Raw genomic sequence first — 23,346 nt, 5'->3', positions numbered from 1 at the left:
AGTTCAGAATACATAGGGCAGTATAGTACATAATGGTACAGATGCAGGTATAATCCAGATTAATAAAAAGAAGTCAGTGTTGATTCCAACGGGACATTGACTGTTCTCCCTTAATGGTGCAATCCTATGCAAGTCCCACTGAGTTAAAAATGGGACTCACTCCCAGGTAAACTCTATTTAGGGTTACATCCTAAACCGCAAGCTTATTTTTCTTTGCGGTAGCCTGATTCACAGTGGTGAAGCTGTGGGCCTTATTGGCAGCTTTAATTTACTGCTAGAGGGTTATGATTTCAAGAGCATGGATTCCTTATTGGAATATTGGAGTGGCAAATACGCTTTTAACACCTTCATGTTTTGTGGAAGTGGGGAACAGAATGATGGTGTGTTCTCTAAAAAAAATAAAATGATAAGGGGGCTCTTCTTTCAGTTCTCCAGACCCAAGAAATGTGATGTTTTGTGTTCTTCAGCAAATGTTTCATTTGACTAACCATTGACATCAGTCTATGGATACAGTCCAGGCACCAAGACCTACGTGGTAGGATTCTATTAAGCTGTGATGGCTGGAGTTGATGTGAGTTGTCTTCCAAAACACCTGGAAGGCACAAGTTGGCAAAGGCTGTCTTAAAAGCCTCTGTGGGGGTAGAAGTTGTTTGGTGGGGGGTGGAGGAGGGGGTGCCACATTTGCAGGTAAAGGATCTCTCCATAAAGGCTTGCACCTAGCCTTGAGTGGACTGCAAATACTGACACTTACAGCAAAGCCTGCAGAGCTACTGTGAGCATGTGATAAGAGGGAGCAGGCAGCGCTCTGACCCTGGAGTCTCCCTCCTTCTGCTGACTGCGTGAGACCTTGATGAGAGCACCGGGCCGCACCGCGGCAATCTGTGCCTCAGTTTCTCCTTCGGCAGAGCATAGCCAAACCCCTAAACAATGATTAATTAATGACTGGCTTCCAACGCTTTGAGGTGGGAGGCTGAGCTGAGGCTAGATAACAATGATGAGTTGTTTTGCTGCGTCTGGCTGACTCAGCTGCCTGGATTCAGCACAGAATGGAGCTAATTGGGAACTGAGGAAGGTTTGTTCTGTCTCATTCCTTCCCCCCCCCCCCTCCCCAAATATCTGTGCTCCCTGTAAATTCTGGATTTCCCTGTTGCCCTTTCTGGGCAGGGCGAGAGCACAGGGATGTATTTATTTTTCTACCAATCTCTTCTGTTGTTTGTGGGATTGTGTGTGTGTTCTTCCTGTGTCCTCCATCTGCCCTCTGGTGTCTTTCCCCTTGTCCTCTGGCTCAGCTTGTCGTGCAGCCACAAGAGATGTAATTTTTGGGCTCTGTTGATGCTGGCCTCTGCATCTCAGGGCAGGAGAGGCTGGCAGGGCTCTGGCAGCTCCAGTCTCCTAATAACCACAAGTGCTGCAGCACCAGAGCTGGCAGGGAGTGGAGCGTATCTGCACAGGGGAGAGCACCGCAGCTTTGAAGGCCCAACATACGTGTCTTCTGTTGTGTGGGCTTGTCAGAAGCTGTTCAGAGTATACCAGCCCTGAAAGATTTGCTAGCACTTCAGCCTGTGAATTGTGTTAATCCTAGAACTATACAGATCAGAGTGCCACGAAGTCAAGCAACCGCCCACAAAATTGCAATTGGGGCTATCAAGTCTTCAGTAACTTGGAACTCAGTAGGGGAAGTTTAGCTCCATCATTTGCTTTAAAGCAGCACACACACACACACACACACACACACACTTCAAAAGGTTGAAGCACTAAGGGGATATAAGCAGCCAAAAAAGAAAAGGAAGGAAAACCAAAAACATATTGGAGGAAATGGCACATGGTTGAGAGACTTGACCTTTCGTAACATGAAATTTAGACACTTTCCCTCATATGTCTTTCCCACAGCTACAGTTTGATACATGTCATTTTTCACCAGTATAAAATGTTTATCTAAAATAAAGTCACTTGCCTTTATTAGGACTAACTAAAATGTCACAGTGGGGACACAAAGCAGCAAAAGCATGTTAAAAAAAAAGCATGAGGAACATCATATACACCAGTGTAGTGAGAGGAGTGGAACAAATAATCTCTCATTCACTTTTAGAAAAGTTTGCTGAGACGAATATATGTTGATGGAACTGCCAAGCCCATGGTGAGTGTACATTTTAGGGGAGATAGGCACATAAACTTTATTTTTCTTGGTCACATTGAGAGGTGGCACTTATAGGGCAGCAGAAGATAATGTTATAACTCCTGAGCTGAAGAGTCAGCCCAAAGAACTAATAATTTGTGGCGTGCTCCATCACCAGCCTACAGAAATTCTTCCTCATTGTATTGTTTTTTGGACTCAGGTTGCTGACCCCTGTAACTTGGTAACTACGCCTTCATGCTCCTGGCATCAAAAGGCCTATCTTGTGGAATTTCTTTCCTCCATCAGTTTTTTTATATGAACATCCCTCACGTGCCTCTGCTGAACTACTGTCACTACACTTCCATCTTGCAGATTGTCTGGCAAGTTGTTTAACACCCGTTTCTATATTTCCACAATGACCCCAGAAATAGGTCTCTTAGCAGTCAAAGGTTCTCATCCTGGGCTCTCTCTGGCTTTCCTTCTACCTTCCCACACGAGAGCCTCCCATTTATTTCAGTGCAGTGACATTGAAAAACATGCCTTCCCTTGGGACATCCCTCCCTTTGCTTTAAGGAGGCTCTTTCCCATGTGCCTTAAGAGGTGGAACCTTCTCCATGGTCTGTGGAATGCCCTCCTCACAAGTACAACAGGTGCTGACATTGCTATTGTGTCAATTCACAGTATTTGTTTGCTCAGGTATCTTAATTACCTTAACTCTTTAGTGGGTGATCATTTTAGCCTTCACTGGGTTGTTGGTTTTTTAGCTGCACCTGTTTTGTATTTTGATGAATTTGCTTTTTAATTGACTTGGTTGTTATAATTTATTTTGGAGTGTGACCTGCCCTGGTATTGGTATCAAGGAAAGGTGGGCTGTAAATTTAATTAATTAATCTATCTCGCTTTGTTGCCGTCTGTGAGCGAAACAAGTATCCGGGTCATTCCTCTAATGTGATAAGTATCAACCATCTTCCTTTTAGTCTTGTTGCTCCTTTGAATGAAGGAATCTTTCTTTAGTGTTCATCGGCATTTGTTGTTATTTAGTCGTGTCCGACTCTTCGTGACCCCCTGGACCAGAGCACGCCAGGCACTCCTGTCTTCCACTGCCTCCCGCAGTTTGGTCAAACTCATGCTGGTAGCTTCGAGAACACTGTCCAACCATCTCGCCCTCTGTCGTCCCCTTCTCCTTGTGCCCTCCATCTTTCCCAACATCAGGGTCTTTTCCAGGGAGTCTTCTCTTCTCATGAGGTGGCCAAAGTCTTGGAGCCTCAGCTTCAGGATCTGTCCTTCCAGTGAGCACTGAGGGCTGATTTCCTTCAGAATGGAGAGGTTTGATCTTCTTGCAGTCCATGGGACTCTCAAGAGTCTTACCGCCTGCCACTCGGTGACCACAATCCTAGTAAATGCCATTCCAGCAGCAACAACACAGCAGCAATATGAGCCTTCTACTCTACAGCATCCTTACTCCCATCTTCCTAGCCACTGTCCATGCTGACACAAATCCCGCAGTCATACATCTAAAAAATGAGAAGCTACTATTGTCATGTAATCGGGCTCTTTCTCCCCTATTGCTTTAGCATTCTCACTCAAAAACATTAAAAATCACCGCTCCTCCCTCTCAACTAGACCAGAAATGAGGAACCTGTGGGCTACAATTCTCACTAAACCTGACCATTGTGCGTGCGTACTAGGAGCTGGAGTCCACCAATGTGGACTATGTGTTCCCCACCCCTGCTGTAGATACTCCACATCAAACTAGGGTTTTGCCCTGAAACTCTTTTACAGAATGCCAGGATGCGGCCGTTGAACAGGTGAAGTTAACAACAGAGAGAAACTGAGAGCTGGAGCACATCATTTGCTTTCCCATCATTTGACAGTTTGATTTGCAACCGTATATTTAGTGTTTATATGGCTTCTCCCTGTTTTTATCCCCATAAAGCACATTTGCATTAGGTTAATCCCAAGCTAGAGTTCAAGGCCAGGTTTGGGTTTCTGAAAAAGCCAACCCTCTAGTCTAGCCTCTGCACCAAGATTGCTGTGTTTAAAGTATATAAATATGAGTAGCGTTTAACCAGTGATAGTTCATTCACACATGCAAATCATTGCAACAGCTGCTGTGTTGTTCACCAAGTAATGTGAATGCAGATGGGAAACCTGTGTAGATAGACACTCAGAGCAGGTACAGTGTGCCTATCCTTAACCACTCCCGTCCAACCCTAGCATGGAATGAGAGGAAGCTAGCCAGAGAAAGGTGGCATACAAATGCTTAAATCAAACTTGTGTACATATTATACCTTTAAAGCACACTCACCCCAAGAATCCTGGGAACTGTAGTTTGTTAAGGGTGCTGGGAATTGTAGATCTATGACCAGTGAGCAACAGTACCTAGGATTCTTTAAACATGTGGTGTGCATTCAGCTCAAGGGCAGCTCACTTGTTGCCCTCCAGATGTTGCTGGACTACAACTCCCATCACCCCTTCCCATTTACTCCCCTGCCCTGGGTGGTCTAGTATTGCAGCTCAGCAACAGGAGTTAGCCACCCCTGACTTGAAGGATAAGGCATTTTCAAAGGGCAGGAGGAAGCAACCATATACAGTGGTACCTCGGGTTAAGTACTTAATTCGTTCCGGAGGTCCGTTCTTAACCTGAAACTGTTCTTAACCTGAAGCACCACTTTAGCTAATGGGGCCTCCTGCTGCCGGAGCACAATTTCTGTTCTTATCCTGAAGCAAAGTTCTTAACCTGAAGCACTATTTCTGGGTTAGCGGAGTCTGTAACCTGAAGCGAATGTAACCTGAGGTACCACTGTACTCAGCCAGAACTGGTCAGTCGGTTTTGCCTGCTCCTCTGAATGGCTCTTGAGCTTTCATAGAATCGTAGAGCTGGAAGAGACCCCGAGGGTAATCTAGTCCAACCCACTGCAAAGCAGGAATCTCAGCCAAAGCATCCATGACCGTTGGCCACCCAACCTCTTGCTTTATAACCTCGGAGGAAGGAGAGCCCACAACCTCCCGTGGCAGACCGTTCCGCTGTCAAACAGATCTTCCTGCCAGAAAGTTCTTCCTTGTATCCTCTCTCCTTCCTTGCAACTTGGAGCCGCGGGTTCGAGTCCTACCCTCCAGAAGAGCAGGAGACAACGAGCTTGTTACCTTTTCCCACGTGGCCAGCCCTTGAGACAGACGAAGGCAGGAGGCTCTTCTTCTTTCCCAACCCTACTGGAGAGGCCGGGAATCGAACCCGGATCCTCCTCTTCCATACGAAAAGTGGGCATCCCCTTCGCCCGGAGCGGAGTTGCGCGGTGTCAGCAGAGGAAGGTCTTTTTCTCCAATTCCACCACCCCTTTTGCAGGGCTTTCCCTCCGCTTCCGCAGCCAACTTTACCCGCGCTACGCCTTTCCGCATCTGGTTACGTGTTCGTTTATTTGGAGGGTCTCCCGCCGAGGAACCCCGGTCGCTCCCCCTCCCCTTCCTCTCCTCAGCGGCGGTGTTTGCCGGGTCAAGCCTTGGCGCGGTCACGGCGGCGGGGCGCTAGGACCCGGCGGCGAGGCGCCGCAGCCGACGACGCTCGCCCCGGCGCTCGCTCCTTCGCTCGTTCGTTGGCTGAGCTCGGCTTCCTGGCCAGAGACGACGACGACGGCCTCGCCTGGTGCGGCTTCGGCCTGCGCCACCCTCCTCCCCTCGCACCAGCCTCAGCCGGTGGCCGCCGCCGCCGCCGCCCACCCTTTCCCGCAGGCCATGCTGCGGCGCGGGGTCCGACCTTTCCCTCAGCGCGGCGGGGCCATGTGAAGAGCCGGCTGACACCTCCCTCAGGTGAGGCGTCCGGAGTGTGAGGTGCGCGCGCGAGGGGTGGGGGGGGTGGGGTGAGGAAAGAGAGAGTAATGCGTGGGGCTGAACCAAAATGCGGACGGCGGCGGGGGGTGGCGGAAGGGAAGGTGCGTATGAGAAAGACGTGGCCCCTGAGGGGGAGCCGAGAGAAGTTTGGCCCGAGTCGTTGTGAGGTGGGGGGGGGGAGCGAAGCAAGTTTCATCGTAGGTGGGGGAGGGCGGCCGGCGGCGGTTGGTTTCCCTCATTCCGCTCTCCCGAAGTGAGGGGCGAAGGCCTAGTCAGGAGAGGAAGGCGAGGGAGTGTGAGGGAGGACACGAAGCCCTCCCGCTTTGGGGTGAGACGGGGGGGCCTCCTCCTCCTCTTCCCCTCCCCCCCACCCCAAAAGCCCTGAGGAGAAAAGAGGCTCCTTCGGTGGGGGAGGAGAAGCCCGTTGCCGAAGACATAACGCCTCCCGGGGGCTGCGCGTGTTCGAAGCGCCGCGCCAACTTCTCTCAGGAGTCGTGTGGGGACGACGACGACGACGACGACGGGCTGGAGTTGGGAGCAGGCCCCGCGGGGCACCGGCTCTCGCCCTCACGTCGATGCGGCGGGGCTCCCGTCTTCCCCAGCCCGGCATGGCGGGGTAGTCGAGGGGGAGGAGGAGGAGGAGGCTGGCGAGTCCCGGTAGCGGCAGCGTCGAGCGAGGGGAGCGTGGCCGCCGCTTCGCTCACCTCCGCAGGCGAACTGAAGAAGGGCAAGGCCTGGCCTTTGGGCTGGAAGCGTTGGGGTTTTTGCTCCCGGAGAAGAATGGCGGCGGCGGCGTTGGCGTTGTGGCTTAGTGTATAGGAGGTGGGAATTGGATGTGTTTTAACTCCACTTGGAAGTTGGGGGAAAGGCGCCCTGAGCGTTTTCTGGGGTGCCCTTAGTTGGCCTCGAAAGAGTGGCGGCCGGTTTTGCGCGGCCGCTCCCTGCGCTCCAGCTCTTCTTCCATGGCGGCGAGGAGGGCTGCAGGTCCTTGAGTCTGGGGAGATAAGGCTGGGGGAAGATGGGATCTGTGGGCTTCGCTAAGGATCCCACTAGATCGACGAGAAAAGGTCGCTCCTTTCTTGGGAGTAGGGACGTGACCCGGGAATCCTGGCTTCCCTTTAGGGATCTCTAAATTTGGTGATGCCGCTTGTGGAGAGAATGGTTTGTAAACAAGGATGCAGATACCTGGGAATCTTATTAGCACATACACAAGTCATTAATATCCTGAACAGGGCTGGTGTTTGGAGACAGAAATGCCTTTATGACAAGTCTGTGGAAGAAAACCCAGGAATTCTGCTTTGTGGATAGAGATTACAATCTGGGATTATGGCTCCGAAATTTGGGTCTGCCCTAGTTTTCATATTGGGCACCGGAAGGATTTTCTAGTTACTGTGGGTCCCCATCAAAGATTGTTTCTGATACTGGAGGTTTAGCATGTGTACAGGAAGTGTTATTTGTATGTAGGTGGTATGGGGGTAATTTCTGATGGCAGTCTTCCATGTATTTCGGAAGTTGAGAGGCCAAGATCTTAGTACCATGAGGGAGGCTGCAAATGTGGTTTGACTGGATGATGGTTAGGGCTGAGAGAGCCCTTTGTGTATGTGTGGAGGTGGGGTGTGGGCATAGGGAATCCCCGGTGACTGGCAGTGAGGTGAGTGGGAGACCAGAGCTGCCTCTTCCTCTGCTTACAGCATCTTGATGCAAACAGCCCTCTTTCCTCTGCTCCCTCCCCCAACCTTGCAGGAACTGGCCGGAAAATGGCAGCTGTGTTTGTTGCTTTTTGAAATGTCCTTTTTAATCAGATTTGGTTTCTGTTTCTGGCTTTCCCTAAACTCCTTGGCTAGATTAGCCCTATTCCCCAGCAGCCAGTTGGCACAAGATCCTGTAGTTTAGGGTTATCGCCACCTTTTTAAAGTTACATGGAATTTAAAGAGGCAGTCATATATATTCTAACTTTGCAAAAGGGGAAGCTACAAAGCAGGGGTCAGCAAACTTTTTCAGCAGGGGGCCAGTCCACTGTCCCTCAGACCTTGTGGGGGGCAGGACTATATTTTTTGGAGGGGAGAAATGAACAAATTCCTATGCCCCACAAATATTCTTCATACGTGTCACACTTACATATAGTTCTCAAGTATATACTTATTTTATGATTTGCCTAGAGTACTGCCTAGAGTACACCATTTATCCTGAGGTATTTGTTAGTGGGTCATTCTTGGTTGCATTCACAGAGCATTCTGCCTTTCCTTTTTGTTGGATTTCAAGTGAAACAACATAACCATGGAAAACCAAACAGTGCAAGGTTACTAACAGATATATTGTCATTGAGAGGTAAATTATGGCAGCCTTCCTAAAAGAAGTCTATGCATGATCCCTTTTCATCTTTGATTTCCTGCAAATTAAATCACGTGGCCCATATTTTAAAGCACAGATGGAAGGCTTGTGACCTTCCTAAAGTTGTTGATCTACAACTCTCTTCATCCTTAAATGTTGTCCATGCTACCCGGGGTTGATGGGAGCCAGAGTTGAACAACATCAAGAGAGACACAAGCTCCCTATACCTTTTAAGACATTTTTGTGTTTACAGGGGCTTGGTTGCATTGCACAGATATAGAACTTGACAGTCCTCAGCAACTGAAAAACAGTTACTGGTTAAAAGGTTCTAGATTCTTCTTGGCCTCAGCCAATGGTAATCTTTCACAAATGTCATAACATACTCCCTCTTTCATAAAAAGAAAGCTTTAATAAGATGGTGCATCTAATTTAACTCCTGTTCCCAATTTGTAGTCTTACAAATACGTTACTGTAAAAAGAAAAATTCTACCTGAAAAGTACTTAATGTGATTTTAAAAAAAATATCAAGGTTTTTGTTGTTAATTTCTGCTAGGGCAAGAAGAGCATTTTATGGTGAAGTATGGAGGTAGGACTCTCAAAGTAGGACTGACCACATTGTCTGAAGCACATTTTGACAGCTTAGGACAGGAGGTCTTAAACTTGTAGGCAGAGTGTTTCATTTCTGTGGCTGGAGAGCATGAGCATGCATCAAACTCCACACCCATTCACTAAGAATAGTTAAAAACAGAAGAGGCCCTGACTCGACAAGGCTGTAACCCATCTGTACATACTATTAACTACTTGCCCTGCCCACGGGGAGAAATGAATAACTATGGTTTCATCCTTTGCTACTTTCTCAGGCTATAGGATTCCCTGCTCCCATCCTTTTCATACATTTGAAACATCTGCTTCTGCTGGGATCACATGAGAGACATAGGCCTGAGATATTTACAAACAGGACCTCTGTCTATATCAGCTGTTCCGTGTTATTCTGGCATGTGCAGCTCCTGTCAAACCACACCCCTTCCCTTTAAACTGTTTCTGTCGTTCTTGTTGGCTGCAATTAATTCATCCATTTTGCTTGGCTTCTTTCCTAACAAACCATTCTGCCTTCCCCTTTAATTACAAGGCCTTTCCAGCACTTCACCTCAGCTCCAGCTCTGTTTGTCCCTGTGCTGGAGCAGCAGCTGCCTTTTCTGCTACTACCCTGGCCCTTAAAGGGATATTCACAGTAATTTTATGGTTCAACTCAGCTGCTGTGCACTGTCAGGGTAGGATCCATTGCTTTTTGAAAGGGGTGCAGCAAGTGGAATAGGTGGCCTTAGTGCGTTGCAGAGATGATTCCTGACAGTGCATATTGAGTTGAGGGAAAGGCATTTTCCCTGCTGCTATTAGTAGAAGCCTTTCCCCACCCCCATCTCTGCAGCTACAGAAGCCTTGCAGTTTAGGTGGTGGAGCTTGGCATGACATTGCAGTAATAGAGGTGTGTGTGGGAGAGAGAAGCTTCGTGATGTGAGGGAGATTGAAGCAGTGAAGCAGAAGCTATGGATGAAATGCGTACAGTATTTCATTAACATTTAGTTTATTTATTTTTACACCTGGTTTGGGTACATAAATTTGATTTTGACAATGATTACTTCCTGGGGAGAAAAGGGCAGGGTGATTGATTTTGACCTGGTCAATTATCTAAGTATGTCAGCTTGGCAGAAATAAAGATTCTGAAAAAGAAGCAGCTCTGCATTCTGGTTTTATCTCTCTAAATGACTTTTTGACCTTACATTTTGGTCACTAGCACTTTCCTTCCTGGCAGTGAAGCATTTCAAAGCTCTGTCCCTGTGCAAGGGCATTTGGAAAGGTGCTGTTCTTCATGTTTTCTGTCGAGGCATACAGATGGGGGGTACGGTGTATATTTTAAGCAATATTGAGACACTTCTAGAGTTAAGGCTGCAACTTTTTTGGCTTATGGAGCCCACCCCTCGGAAGGAATGGACATGCCTAGAGAGGAGGAGCCCACACCCTACTGCTTAGCTCTCTTTCAACCACTACTACAGTAGCAGGGGGAAATTTCTCTGTGGAATGTGCTAGGTGGTTTTTGTCCTTTTCTCTGTAGCTTTCTTCTTAAAAGCCTTTCCATTATTTTCCCTTTTGTCCCACACCTAAAAAGCTTTTATCTGTCATTAATTTTCACTGCATGCTTATGACAGCCTTCATTTAAGCAGTGTGAGGGGTTTGACCGTTCATTGACCATGACAGGTAGCCATTCCTGGTACAGTGGTACCTCGGTTTAAAAACAGTCCTGTTTACAAACAATTTGGTTTACGAACTCCACAAAACCGGAAGTAGTGTCCTGGCCTGCGAACTTTACCTCGGTCTAAGAATGGAATCCGAACAGTGGAAGGGCACCGGCAACGGGATGCCTCATTAGGCAAAGCACGCCTCTGTTTAAGAATGGTTTCAGTTTAAGAACGGACTTCCGGAACGGATTAAGTTCGTAAACCAAGGTACCACTGTATTGGTTCTGTTTTGAGGAGGCACACAGGAAGGGCACCTGTTCTTAGTGCCAAAATTTATGAAGTAGGTACTAGGTTCAGTAAAACTTTTGAAACAAATAGCAAATACAGGAGGGGGAGGAAATATACCCATGACTTTCCTTTTAATGTGTTTGTTCTCAGACTGTAAACTGTTTGAGAGGATTGGTGTCATCTGCCATCATTATTTTTGAGGGGTATCCTAATATTAGGTCATTCCATAATAGTCGCCCAAGTGCAAGTGTCATATCTTTCTACTGTTCATACTCATATATACAGGATGCCGCACTATATAATAATAATAAATAATAATAAATTTTATTTATATCCCGCTCTCCCCAGCCAAAGCCGGGCTCAGGGCGGCTAACAACACTAAAACAGTGCAACATTATAAAAACATTATAAAAATTAATTAAAATCAAAATTGATGGCAATTAGTTTGTTGAAGTTTGTTCTGAGCTTTGAGTGGAAGAAGTATTATTTAATAGCAAAGCTTCATGGCAAAGCTTCTGGATTCAAGATGTAATATAAACTGTGTCTGCCGTAATTATTTTAGTAAGGAAGTTTCCTTGGTGATTTATTGTGATGTATGTGCTTACTTATGCAGAAGATGTATATTGTCAGACTGGTCTGAATCTGTAGCTTGAACTCCATCCTCATTCATTCATCCATGTGTTGCCTTCCTTGGCAGCTGTCCAGACCTGCCTTGAGCATTTTCTCTTTAGTCTTCTATTTCAAAGGGGTGGGGAGGGAAAGGTCCTGCTTGAAGCTGGTAGGAATGCCATGTTTGGGAGCCACAGATGTCCCACTGGACACGCAGGGAGTGGACTAGGCTCCATGCCAAGAGATTATGCCCTCTGCTTTATTTTCATCCAGCTTCTTTGAACAGTGCATCTATTTAGTGAATTAATTTCAGTAACAGGAAATGGTGGCTTTTTCCCAGAGCTGCAGAGAGGCGAAAGTTCATCTGCATCCCTGTGGAATGAGAAAATGACTAGCTAGGCGGGGGCGGTGATGCTTTGGTAAAGCTTGCATCATCTGATGAGGAATTTTCACATACTACTTTGCAGTGCATGAGGCCTAGAAAGCCACGGAAGGAGCAGGCTCAGTAAAATGTTTTTAAAACAGGAACGGCCCTGCATTAATACATTGAATCCCTCTTTCTCAGTAGTAATGGAGCGTTTTAATCACTTTTCCAGAACTGTTTGGTCCTTAGGTTTCCTCTCCAAGGAAAGAATTTTAGGGGCCTATTTGTGTGGCAAGTGGACTTTATAACTACATATTAAGAACCATCCTGTGGACATATTGCTATTTGATAGTTAAGTGAGAGTAACCCTGAAGCTTGCAAAAGAGATGTATTTAAATATATTCTGGTATTAGAAAGGAGTGCCTGAGAGGATTTCAGAACCCTTGGCTGAACTTTCCCCATTCAAGATAAGGTGAAATTGGTGCTGCTGGTCACCTCATGACATACCGTATTTTTCTATTTATAAGACTAGGTTTTTCCCCTAAAAAATAATGTCAAAAATTAGGGGGCGTCTTATACTCTTGGCCATCTCCCCCCATTTTCTTAAATCTGAGTCCCCCAAAATAGGTCTTATACACGGGGGTGTCTTATAGACGGAAAAATACGGTATATTTTTCTTATAAGGATTTCAATGTGAGGACTTACACTGTGTGTTTGGGGACATTTCCCTTTCTCCTAAGAGGCAGAGATCAAGCAGTCAAAGGTGAACTTAGTTGCACAGTTTCTGATGAAAGCCTGGGTTTTATCAAAAGGGACACAATGGCTTTAAATATATGGACATTAAACTATCTGTCCTTTTGGTATAGCATCTGCCCTGCTTGCTAATTTTGAGAGCTAGTGTAGCATAGTAGCTGCAAGACTGAGCTGTTAGCCAGGTAATCACTAGTGCACCACCTGGCTGGCCATAGGTAAGCCATTCTCTCTCAGCCTACCCCACATTTGCAATATGGGGATAATAGTGTTGTTTTACCTTACAATACAGTGGTACCTTGGTTTGCAAACAGTCCGGTTTGCATACGTTTTGGATTACAAACACATCAAGCCCGGAAGTGCATGTCCCAGTTTGCAAACTTTTTTTGGATTATAACCCTTTTTTTTGGATTACGAACAAAAAGTTTTTGGAGGCCCCCATTGGCAAAAGCGGGCCTTGGGTTACAACCTGTTTTGGTTTACAAATGGACCTCTGGAATGGATTATGGTTGTAAACCAAAGTACCACTGTATCTTGTTCTAAGGATTATTGGGATAAGATGTGATAAAACACTAAATGTCTTGGTATCTTTTGTTTAGTCACTGGCTAACATGTTATGTTGGAGGATTTTTTCACTGCTGTCTGTGAAAAACAGCATCTATGTAATGACTTTAACTTTACTGTTGCATCTTTTGCATTTTCTTTTCTCCTTAGAAATGGAGGCGAACAACCATTTTAATTTCACTGGCCTTCCCTCTTCACCTGCTGCCTCAGGACAGAAACCTGCGCCTTCCTCAGGGGACAATGTCTACACAAATGGATCTCCCATGAACTTCCCTCAGCAAGGGAAAAGTAAGTGTGGGGCGATGGATCTGGGTCTTTTGACCTTAGTGACAGGCATCAGCGTTGATCATACATGGTCTTATAGCAAACACTGCTAGGCCTTGCCTTTATAGATTGAGGTTCCACTTCTTTTCTGAGTATCTCTTTGCAGAATGGTAAGGAGAACTGTGTGGATGATGGTTGTGCCTCAGGAGGAGTGTAAAGAACTTGAATACCACAGCAACAGGCAAAGTTGTGTGTATTCTCACAGGCCACTGTGAAAGCACAACTGGATATTATGTGAAAATCCGATATTTTCTTTCTTCCTGTTAAAGGTGGGAGAAAGAATTAAGGCTAGTCATGGAATAAAAACTCAGATGAGTGCTGTTTGCCTGCTGGGAATGGAACTTAGGGGAGGAATTCAACTTTGCACTCTTCTGAACATTCTGTCAGTTCAAGCATTTCTTCTTGCCAGGTGGAATACTCTCCCCTCCCCCCACCGTGTTCTGTTCTGGGGATTCTCCTGACCCTCTTGAGTATGGGTAGGCAAGCTAAGGCCCGGGGGCCAGATCTGACCCAGTCGCATTCTGGGAATCAGCGTGTTTTTACATGAGTAGAATGTGCCCTTTTATTTAAAATGCATCTCTGGGTTATTTGTGGGGCATAGGAATTTGTTCATTTCTCCCCTCCAAAAAATATAGTCCAGCTCCCCACAAGGTCTGAGGGACAGTGGACCAGCCCCCTACTGAAAAAGGTTGCTGACCCCTTCTCTTGAGCATATGGGGGGAAGTGGGGGGAAGCCCTGTTGTGCTTGTGGAAGCCCTTGCGCTGGTTTCTGCTAGCATGCTGAGTTGCATGTATCTGGGCTCAAGAGTTGTTGCTGTTTCAAATATGTTATAATTCAGTTAAAGCAAGCTTGGAAGGGCTTGTGAAGATTTAGGATAATCCATGTAAGGCATTTCCCAATGTGCAGTTTTTATCTGACCTTGCATAATTTCTTCAGTAGTGGTGTTGCTTCCCAAAGGTTTATTAATTTTAATTAATTAATTTGGCAGAATATTAAAGTGAGGCTATTGCTTGTAAACTAACAAAGAGTGCATAGAGGAGCTGGGAATTGGAGAACATATTTTAAAAACAGCAACAACCTAAGGCAAATCTCAAAAGCTGCTGAAGTAAAAGTGTGTATTCCTGAAAAACATTCCCAATTTACAGATGTTGCAATATGACCACTTCAAGAAATAAAGAAGGTAACTGTAAATTGAAGAGTTTTCAGGAAAAAACACCTTTTTAGGTTCACTTCCTTGTTTGGAGGAGAGGCTTGGAAATGGTGTTGTCCTTTCCTCTCCCCCTTTATAGATGTTGAAGATCTTTCTAGCTACATTGGAAGGAGAGAGTCTGCTTGGGTTATGACACCACTTAGCTCAAAAGAGGAGCCTAACCTGGCTCCCTTTTTCTCCTTAAGATGCCTACTTGAATACAAGTATGGGAGGATGAAACACTTTTCAGTTTCCTTCTAGAGCATGGAAATGCTGCTTTGTCTTTGATTGATAGTAGTTCTAATCTTGTACATCAATGACCAAGACATCACCCCCCCATATCCCCTCTTTTCCACCTAGGCTCAAAAAACAAAACAGGGTTACCCTATTTTCTTTATCCAGAAATGTTTTCCCCACTGGCTTGCAAGGAGCCAGTAGCCTTTCTAGAATTCTGTCTATCTGGTCACATAGGGTAAAGGTCTTCAAAACAGACCAACACTCCACTTCTGTTGCTGCTTCTGTTGTTCAGTGGGCCTCTGCCGTTTTGGCTGTTAGGACCCTATCTAGTTTGCAGTCCCTAGCTGCTACCACCTATTTTGCCTTTTCCACTCAGATTCCAATAAAGTTTCTTCCAAAAACCTTTAGAATAAGTACAGATACAGCCACCCCAGAAATAGTACCGTTATAAAGGTCAGCCCAGCCATTGCAATCCTCATTGATTAAGGATGGAAACGGATCAAAATTAGCATCATCTTTTTCCAGAAGACAAGAAAGAAAATACATCCTGATTACAGCTCTTCCCATACTGAAGACATACTAGGTGGAAAAGACTACATACATTGGGAGGTGAGGGGAGAAAGGGGGGCATGTCAACATTTGTTAAAGGCTAATGCATCTTTTATCATTTGTAGTTACCAAGAAAAACTTAGAAACATGACTTGAGAATGTGGCAAAAAAATAGAAATCAGTAGGGCAAGGGGAGGAAATAATTGGGGGGGGGGATTTAGCAAAAAAGGGAATGGGTTCAAATACTGCATATGAGAGTAGTAGATGCACTGAGGTGTGTGTGTGTGTGTGTGTGTCTTTTTGCCTTGCCCACACTCCAAGGAGCTCAGGGTAAAGTTCATGAAGTTATTTCATTCAGTCCCGTCAACCATCTTGAGGTATGCTAGAGTGTTGGCTTGGGCTGATCTTAAACCCAGACCGAGTGATGAACTAATCTCAGAGCCGCCGCCCCCCCCCCCCCCCCGTAAAATCAGAATAGTGACTTACCTCATAGGCCTGTTAAGAGAACAGAGACTGTAAAATTCTTTTTCAAAGTACTCATTAATACGCATTTCTTATCCAGTTTACTCAACTTCATTGTGTCGTGTTTTATCTCCCCACCCCTATTTTGTAAAAAGAGACAGGCCCAAAGGTGGATAGAACTTTCTCCTCAGTCAGTGTTCCTTGCATTTGTTGTAAATTTTTAATAGCTTCTTTCCTTCCTTTTTTTTACAGGTTTGAATGGAGATATGAATGTTAATGGCTTATCTACTGTATCTCATGCTAGTACTTCAGGGACCCGCTCCTCAACCAACTCACACCTCCAACACCCCTATGACTATCTCTGGAACTATTCTCAGTACCCATCTGGCAATGGCAACAACCTCAAGGACAGCCCGCTGTTCTCCCAGTATCCACTGAACGGTATTGCTGGAGGCAATCGGCAAGGCTCACCTGGGCACACCACCAATCTGAGGGGAAGTGGCAGTGGGCAAGAGTTCTGGGCAAACGGCACTCCAGGGACCATGGGACTTAACTTTGATTCAACAGAGCTCTATGACTCTTTCCCTGATGATCAGAATTTTGAAATCCTGCAAAATGGCCCATCCAGCTTCTACACATCATCTCAGCCTTCCCCTATGCTTGGCTCTGGCAGCCAGGACTTCTCACCACAGCAGGATGAACCAGGCCGTGAGGAGCCAGTGAAGGAAACCTCCTCGGCAGTCTCAGAAAATGGCACCAGATTGATTGGCAGCATGGAGCTGGAGAACACACAGCCAGGTATGACTGCCAATGGTACCCAAACTTTTTATTCAGGAAGCTTACCTTTGCAATATGATGCCCCTGCCTGTCTGCCCCAGAACACACTCATGTCTGGATTAATCATTAGGCTATGGTAAAAGGCAGGGTCTTTGCTAGACTGAGAGTCTTATTACAATGTAATTATCTAAGAGCATCTTAGGATGGAGATTTGCTGATCCTGCTCATTGTGCCAAGTGCCGTTAAAATTCTTCACAGTTCAGAATTTTATGGTTGTTCCCCTATTGCATGTTCTAGCTAAGGGAGCAGTGATGGAGAGAATGAATCATTACACCTGCTTCACTTGGATTTTTAAAAATATATTTACAATATTTATAACCTGTCCTTCACTGGTTGCCCGAGGGTTTACATCATTAAAATACTAGATTTTAACTACTCGAAAATCAAATGCACCTAGAATATTTAAAACTAATGATTAGAATATTCAACATTCCTGTTTCATTAAAGCTAGCAAATAAATTTCAAATTGGTGACTTGCAATATTAATCCTCCCCAACCCTCCCAAAGTCTAGGCGGACAGGTCTGTCTTTAGCTGCTGGCAAAAAGCAAATAATGGTGCATGACGCAACTCGTAAGGGAGGGCATTCCAGACATGCGGTCCCACCAAAGAGAAGACACTGTTGCATCACTGCCCCTGAACTTGGCCTAGCAGGGAAATCACACGTAGAGCCTCCCCTGCTGATCTTGGTCCATGGGCAGGCTAATATGAGGTGATGCTTCTCCTGGACTATTCCTATCCATGGAGTCTACTTCAGCGTGATTCCAGACAACCTTCTACTTAAAGTTTCTATCAGACTTGGCTTTAGGAGGCCTCTAGCTGTCTTGCTGCCTTCCTGCTCTGGCCAGATTTCAAAGGCCAGTTTGCCACCAGCTACTTGAAAATGCAGAGGTGGCAGAGAAGCAATCTTTCTTTGCCACTACCACCACCTAAGTTTATACCTGGGAGTTTCAGTCATATAGGTCCTGTGCTGATCATGAATTGCCCTTTAAGTCACCAGAAGGCACCTGCAGTTAAGGGGGACGAGAGTGACAAGTTCACACTGGGCTACCTTTGAAGGTGACCCGGAAACTACAACTAATCCAGAATGCGGCAGCTAGACTGGTGACTGGGGGCGGCCGCTGAGACCATATAACACCGGTCTTGAAAGACCTACATTGGCTCCCAGTACGTTTCCGAGCACAATTCAAAGTGTTGGTGCTGACCTTTAAAGCCCTAAACGGCCTCGGTCCAGTATACCTGAAGGAGTGTCTCCACCCCCATCATTCTGCCCAGACACTGAGGTCCAGCGCCAAGGGCCTTCTGGCGGTTCCCTCATTGCGAGAAGCAAAGCTACAGGGAACCAGGCAGAGGGCCTTCTCGGTAGTGGCGCCCGCCATGTGGAACGCCCTTCCAGCAGATGTCAAAGTGATAAACAACTACCTGACATTCAGAAGACATCTTAAGGCAGCCCTGTTCAGGGAAGTTTTTAACGTGTGATATTTTACTGTATTTTTGGTTTCTGTGGAAGCCGCCCAGAGTGGCTGGGGAGGCCCAGCCAGATGGGCGGGGTATAAATAAATTATTATTATTATTATTATTATTGTTCATTGATTTTTGGAAAATCCTGTGGAAGCAAAATGAGGGTGTGAACTCAGGCAAATACAAGTCACATATCAGCTTTGAAGAGGAATGAGGTTGAGGTGTGTTTGAGCAGCAGAATAACTTACTTTGGTTCAGTGTCAAAAGACCCTGACTACAGATAAGCTGTATATGTGGACCTTAACTCAAAAAGCTTTGCAATCCCAGAAGTACCTCATGGACCTGGAGCTTGCTGTGTCATGTCAAAGGCTATTCTTAGAGTGGGTGCTTTTGTCAAGCAACAAGGCATTATCTGATGCAGCTTTCAAGGTACACTGGAGTGATACGTTATTGATTTGCTTTGGCGACATCATCAGACACTTTGTTCCACAAAAGGCAAAAGTTCCTGACTTTACTTTGCCATCTATGCTGATTAGTTGTTTTGTGATGTTCTGTTCATTTCCGTAACTTCTCTGGTTCCAATTGATGGCTGACTTTTTAATGATGTGGAAAGTATAATATAGCTTTTAAAAACAAAAATCTCTTGCAGAGTTGAAAATATGTGGCTACAGTGGTCCTTCTCCTGTTGGTGAGCCTCTTAGCCAGGAAGCTTCTGTCTTGGAACCTGATGCTGGAGGTGGTTGCCTGGAAGATGCTTCTCGGATTCCTCCTCCACTGGAGGACCCCTTGGAACCATTCGAATCACTGGACAGAGGTACAGGGGTCGGGTTTTGCTTTTGCATCATTTCCATGAAGTCATCAGTTATGGCGACAGCTATATGGAGTTTGCTGGATAAGGGGCTTCTCTGGATAGTTTGTCCTGAGGCCTGTATAAATGCAGTCAGTAGCAACTTCTCTGCTGATCACAAAGTGTTCTGTGCGCTGTCTGCAGCTAGCTCCCATGTGTGAGCATGTGCTGCTGCTGTTACAGATGTGCAGGCTCTGCAGTAACATTGTCCTTGTGCCTTTTGATACTTGCCCTCTAAGCCTAGGCAGCTATGGGCAAAAGTGCTAAGCCTGTTTGCCCTTTCTCCATCTTACTGATGATTGTGGCTAGCTGCTAAAGCAAAAACATTCAGATAGGATTAAATAGGAGACTCGTCAGTGTAGGGACCCTAGCATTAATGGTACTAAAGGCACATGCTCAGTTTTGAATTTCCTCTTGAGCTATATTTCTACATAATGCCAAATGGACACTTTGAGAGTCCCAAAATAGCAATTTGGGGTCATTTTGTGCTGTATAAAACAATAGACAGGTGGCAAATAGGCTACCCTGAAGAGAACAGCTGGCTCGTAAATTTGGCACAGGAAGAGTTATTGACTCCAATTTTGGCCCATTATTTAAACTTCATACCTGACCTTTGATTCCAATACAGTGGTACCTCTGGTTACGTACTTAATTCGTTCTGGAGGTCCGTTCTTAACCTGAAACTATTCTTAACCTGAAGCACCACTTTGGCTAATGGGGCCTCCTGCTGCGCCGCCGGAGCACAATTTCTGTTCTCATCTTGAAGCAAAGTTCTTAACCTGAGGTAATATTTCTGGGTTAGCAGAGTCTGTAACCTGAAGCTTATGTAACCTGAAGTGTATGTAACCCGAGGTACCACTGTACTAGTGTTTGGAAGCAAGTTGCCTTAAGCGTAGATAAACATCTCCTTGCAGGATCCTTATTTTCCAGCAGTACTTTAAGCCAGAGATTCAAACTGAACGCATGTAGCTGTCTATATATAACTCCATTAGATTTTTAATGCTATCAATTTTATTAAACTTTATCCAGAATAACCCAAGAAAAATAAATATTGCAAGTTTCACAAAAGCAAGAAGAGCATGCACGCTGCTATATGTATAAATTGAGGTCCACAATGCATATTCCAATAACTTCAAAATAGCTTCTGTCTTCATTGGCCTAAATAGCTCTACCCTTACCATTATTTATCCATAGATAATAGGTGTTTATCAGTCGTTACAACTTCATTATTTATTGTTTTACCATGAAATTACAATTCTTGTTGCTCCTAATAGATTTTGGATCAGATATATTTACTGGAAATATATTGCTTACAATATCCCAATAATTAATCAATATATAGGTTAATTGACCATGCTCTAACACTGTCCCCCAACATGTTTTAATACCCATATGCTTCAATTATCATGCATTGCCTCGTGTGTATAAGCCACTATCCTGACCACATCTTTTCCAGTATTTGCTATCAAACTTTTTATCCACTGTTAAGTCAATTAACACTCTAATTAATTATTTTAACTCCCTTAAGATGAGGAAAGTGGCTGACACTGATGAAGGCATATATATTCCTTCATCTTGAGCATCTTTCTCAATTTACAACCTCATTTGAGGATAACTGAATTCATAATTATATATTATTCCTTTATCCACCTTCCTGAGTAATAGGTTTGCAACATTGGAAGAGGTATGAAAACATCATTGTTTTCCTAAACAAAAACATCAGATTTTATGAAAGTTGATGAGGAAGTTGTTTCTCATCAGCTTTTCTAATACCTTTTCATATATAGATGATCCAATTTATAATCTTGTTTTTCCACATTTCTGAGAATTCTCCCAGGAACTGGGGAAATCTAATTACTGTGTTGGTTTTCACTTTCATGAAACTGCAGGCAATTCCCTTCTCCGTGTGAGAAAAATCATGTGAACTGGGAAGTCCCTGGTTAAAATCCCCTTCTGCCATGAAGGTGCTGTTGGCCTTAGGTGTGCTTGTATTCCCTCTGCTTCAGTTTTCTCTCTGTGATATGGACATAATACTGCTCCATCCGTAGTAGAGATTACAGAGCAGGATATAAAGAAAACTATAAAAGTGCTGTTTTTAACAAGCAGACACTCATGGTTTTCTATCTTAACTTTACTTTTTTAAAAAGGTGCTTTTCTAAAAAGAATTGCATAGAGGTAAAAGCCAGTGTGACCAAGTGATTAGAAAGTTGAACTTGGACTGGATTTCAAATCTTTAGTAAATCATGGTGTAAAAGTAAAGGGACCCCTGACCATTAGGTCCAGTCGTGACCGACTCTGGGGTTGCCGCGCTCATCTCGCTTTATTGGCCGAGGTAGCCGGCGTACAGCTTCCGGGTCATGTGGCCAGCATGACTAAGCTTCTGGCGAACCAGAGCAGCGCACAGAAACACCGTTTACCTTCCCGCCGGAGCGGTACCTATTTATCTACTTGCACTTTGACATGCTTTCGAACTGCTAGGTTGGCAAGAGCAGAGACCGAGCAACAGGAGTTCACCCCGTCACAGGGATTCGAACCGCCGACCTTCTGATCAGCAAGTCCTAGGCTCTGTGGTTTAACCCACAGCGCCACCTGCATCCCCAAATCATGGTTGGCCTTGTCCAAGTTGCAATCTGTTTTCTCCCTCTCTTTAGAAGGCTAGTATTAAAGACCAGTCTCATTTGGCAAATTAAAAGTGCTCTAGAGCATGTAAGTGATCATGTGACCCTGGCTGAGATTTTTGTGGGGGTGAGGCTGCTGAGTTGGATGGTAAGCAACAGATGTGTCTCCCAATTCATGAATTGCAGACCCAGGGACAGGAGATCTTTATGAAATGGATACATCCGAGCTGGTGAGTGGCAAATCTCCTCTGGAGGACCCTCCTGACATCTCTGCCCTGGATTGTCCTGGCAGCCCCTCTCTCAACCCTTCCGACTCATTCAGTCTATTGGCGGATGACAGCCAGCCTGACACCTCACTTTTTGGAAATGCCAGTTTGGCGCCTGTTCTTGAAGAGTCTGTTTTGCAAGGTGAGAAAGGACTACAGGTTCTAAGAGACATAGCTGCCCCTTTGTTTAGAGGAATATTGAACTATAAATTTTATGGTTTGACTCTTCTGGGTTGTAACGAAAGAAATCTAGAGTCCTGGTGGGCTGTGTTCTAGTAATAAATTATCTTGTAATTATTGGCAACATTGTAGCATATGTTCATTTGAAGACGTATAAATGAAGGTTTATACAGTACAGCCATTATGTTTTTGGTATAGATGGGGATTAAATTTCTTCCATTGTCTGAGGATAATCATAATCTTAACTTCATAATGTCCTGGAGGGGGTGCTGTGATAATGCCCAGTAGATTGTTATTAAACTGTACTGAGATATATTAGCCATTATTGAAGAGGCTGTATATCTACTTTTTGAGGTGCATGTAGACTTTGCATCTCATAGCAACCACAGTATAGAATGGGAAATGTGTGCTAACCCTTGAGTAACTTCAGTACAGAAGATAAGGAATTGGTTAAATTTGGAATGCATAGATGACGCGACTCTTTTATATACTGTGAGGCCTTCAGTTTTCTCCCCCTCTTCCTTGAAGTCTGTTTGGAAGTGTCTTAAACAATGCACAGTGGGAAAACTATGCTGGGAAAAGAACACATAGCCAAGGCAGGATTAATCCCTGACCTCCTGCCCATCGGCTGATGTCACCAGTATCATCAGTTAATGGATGGGTTAGTGTAGTTAAGGGGAAACAGCCTCACAAGTCAAATTGGACCCCCTAATGGGCCAAGATTGACCCACAGGTCAGGGGTTCCAAACTCTGACTTAGCGCAAAGTGAGTAATTTATGTGAGTGCTCTTTAAGTGTGTAGGTAGATGTATAACTAAGTACTGTTAACCTCTACTCTTCTTCATCTGTGTTCGCTTTTCTAGATTATAATTATTTTCCTCTCTGCATCCCCATTTACCTGTTTTTGCCTTCTTTGCTGCAGACAGCAGCCTGGAGTTAACAGCTGTGAGTGAAGTAGGACAAGAGGGCACAGAATTTCTGGATTCACAAGCACCACTTGAACCAGAAGCTCTAGATACCCCCTTGGAAAAGGTAACCAAAAGCAGTTGCCCAGAAGACTCCACATCCATGATAGAGGGGGACAGTAACGAGGCCTCAACATTCAGTGTGTCAGCAAAAAGTAAGTAGACCCATTTCCTTAAGACCTCTCAGCTGCCTGGACTGCATTTTAAAAACATTAGCCGGTGCTTGTTAGTGTTGGTAACAGTAGTTCTTTCTGCTCAGGTGATGTTCCAAGAAGGCGGATAGCCACAGCAGAAGAGGTGCGGTACCCCTTAAAGCATGGGTAGGTAGC

General features: G+C 45.1%; 1 protein-coding gene across 1 annotated transcript in view; it reads left to right on the top strand.

Moving 5' to 3' along the window:
* Positions 1–5,727: 5,727 nt before the first annotated feature.
* The window catches only part of BAZ2A (bromodomain adjacent to zinc finger domain 2A), a 40,459-nt gene continuing 22,840 nt past the window's right edge, over positions 5,728–23,346 (top strand). Inside the window, exons 1-7 of the mRNA XM_081896652.1 lie at positions 5,728–5,923; positions 13,235–13,372; positions 16,099–16,644; positions 18,792–18,956; positions 21,794–22,015; positions 22,975–23,172; positions 23,277–23,338. Coding sequence (XP_081752778.1) covers positions 13,237–13,372; positions 16,099–16,644; positions 18,792–18,956; positions 21,794–22,015; positions 22,975–23,172; positions 23,277–23,338 — 1,329 coding nt within the window. The 5' untranslated portion in view covers positions 5,728–5,923; positions 13,235–13,236. The remainder of the gene's footprint in view (positions 5,924–13,234; positions 13,373–16,098; positions 16,645–18,791; positions 18,957–21,793; positions 22,016–22,974; positions 23,173–23,276; positions 23,339–23,346) is intronic.

This window comes from Podarcis melisellensis (genome assembly GCF_964234715.1).
Source record: "Podarcis melisellensis genome assembly, chromosome: 2".
NCBI lineage: Eukaryota > Metazoa > Chordata > Lepidosauria > Squamata > Lacertidae > Podarcis > Podarcis melisellensis.
This window is presented reverse-complemented; position numbering and strand designations above follow the sequence as displayed.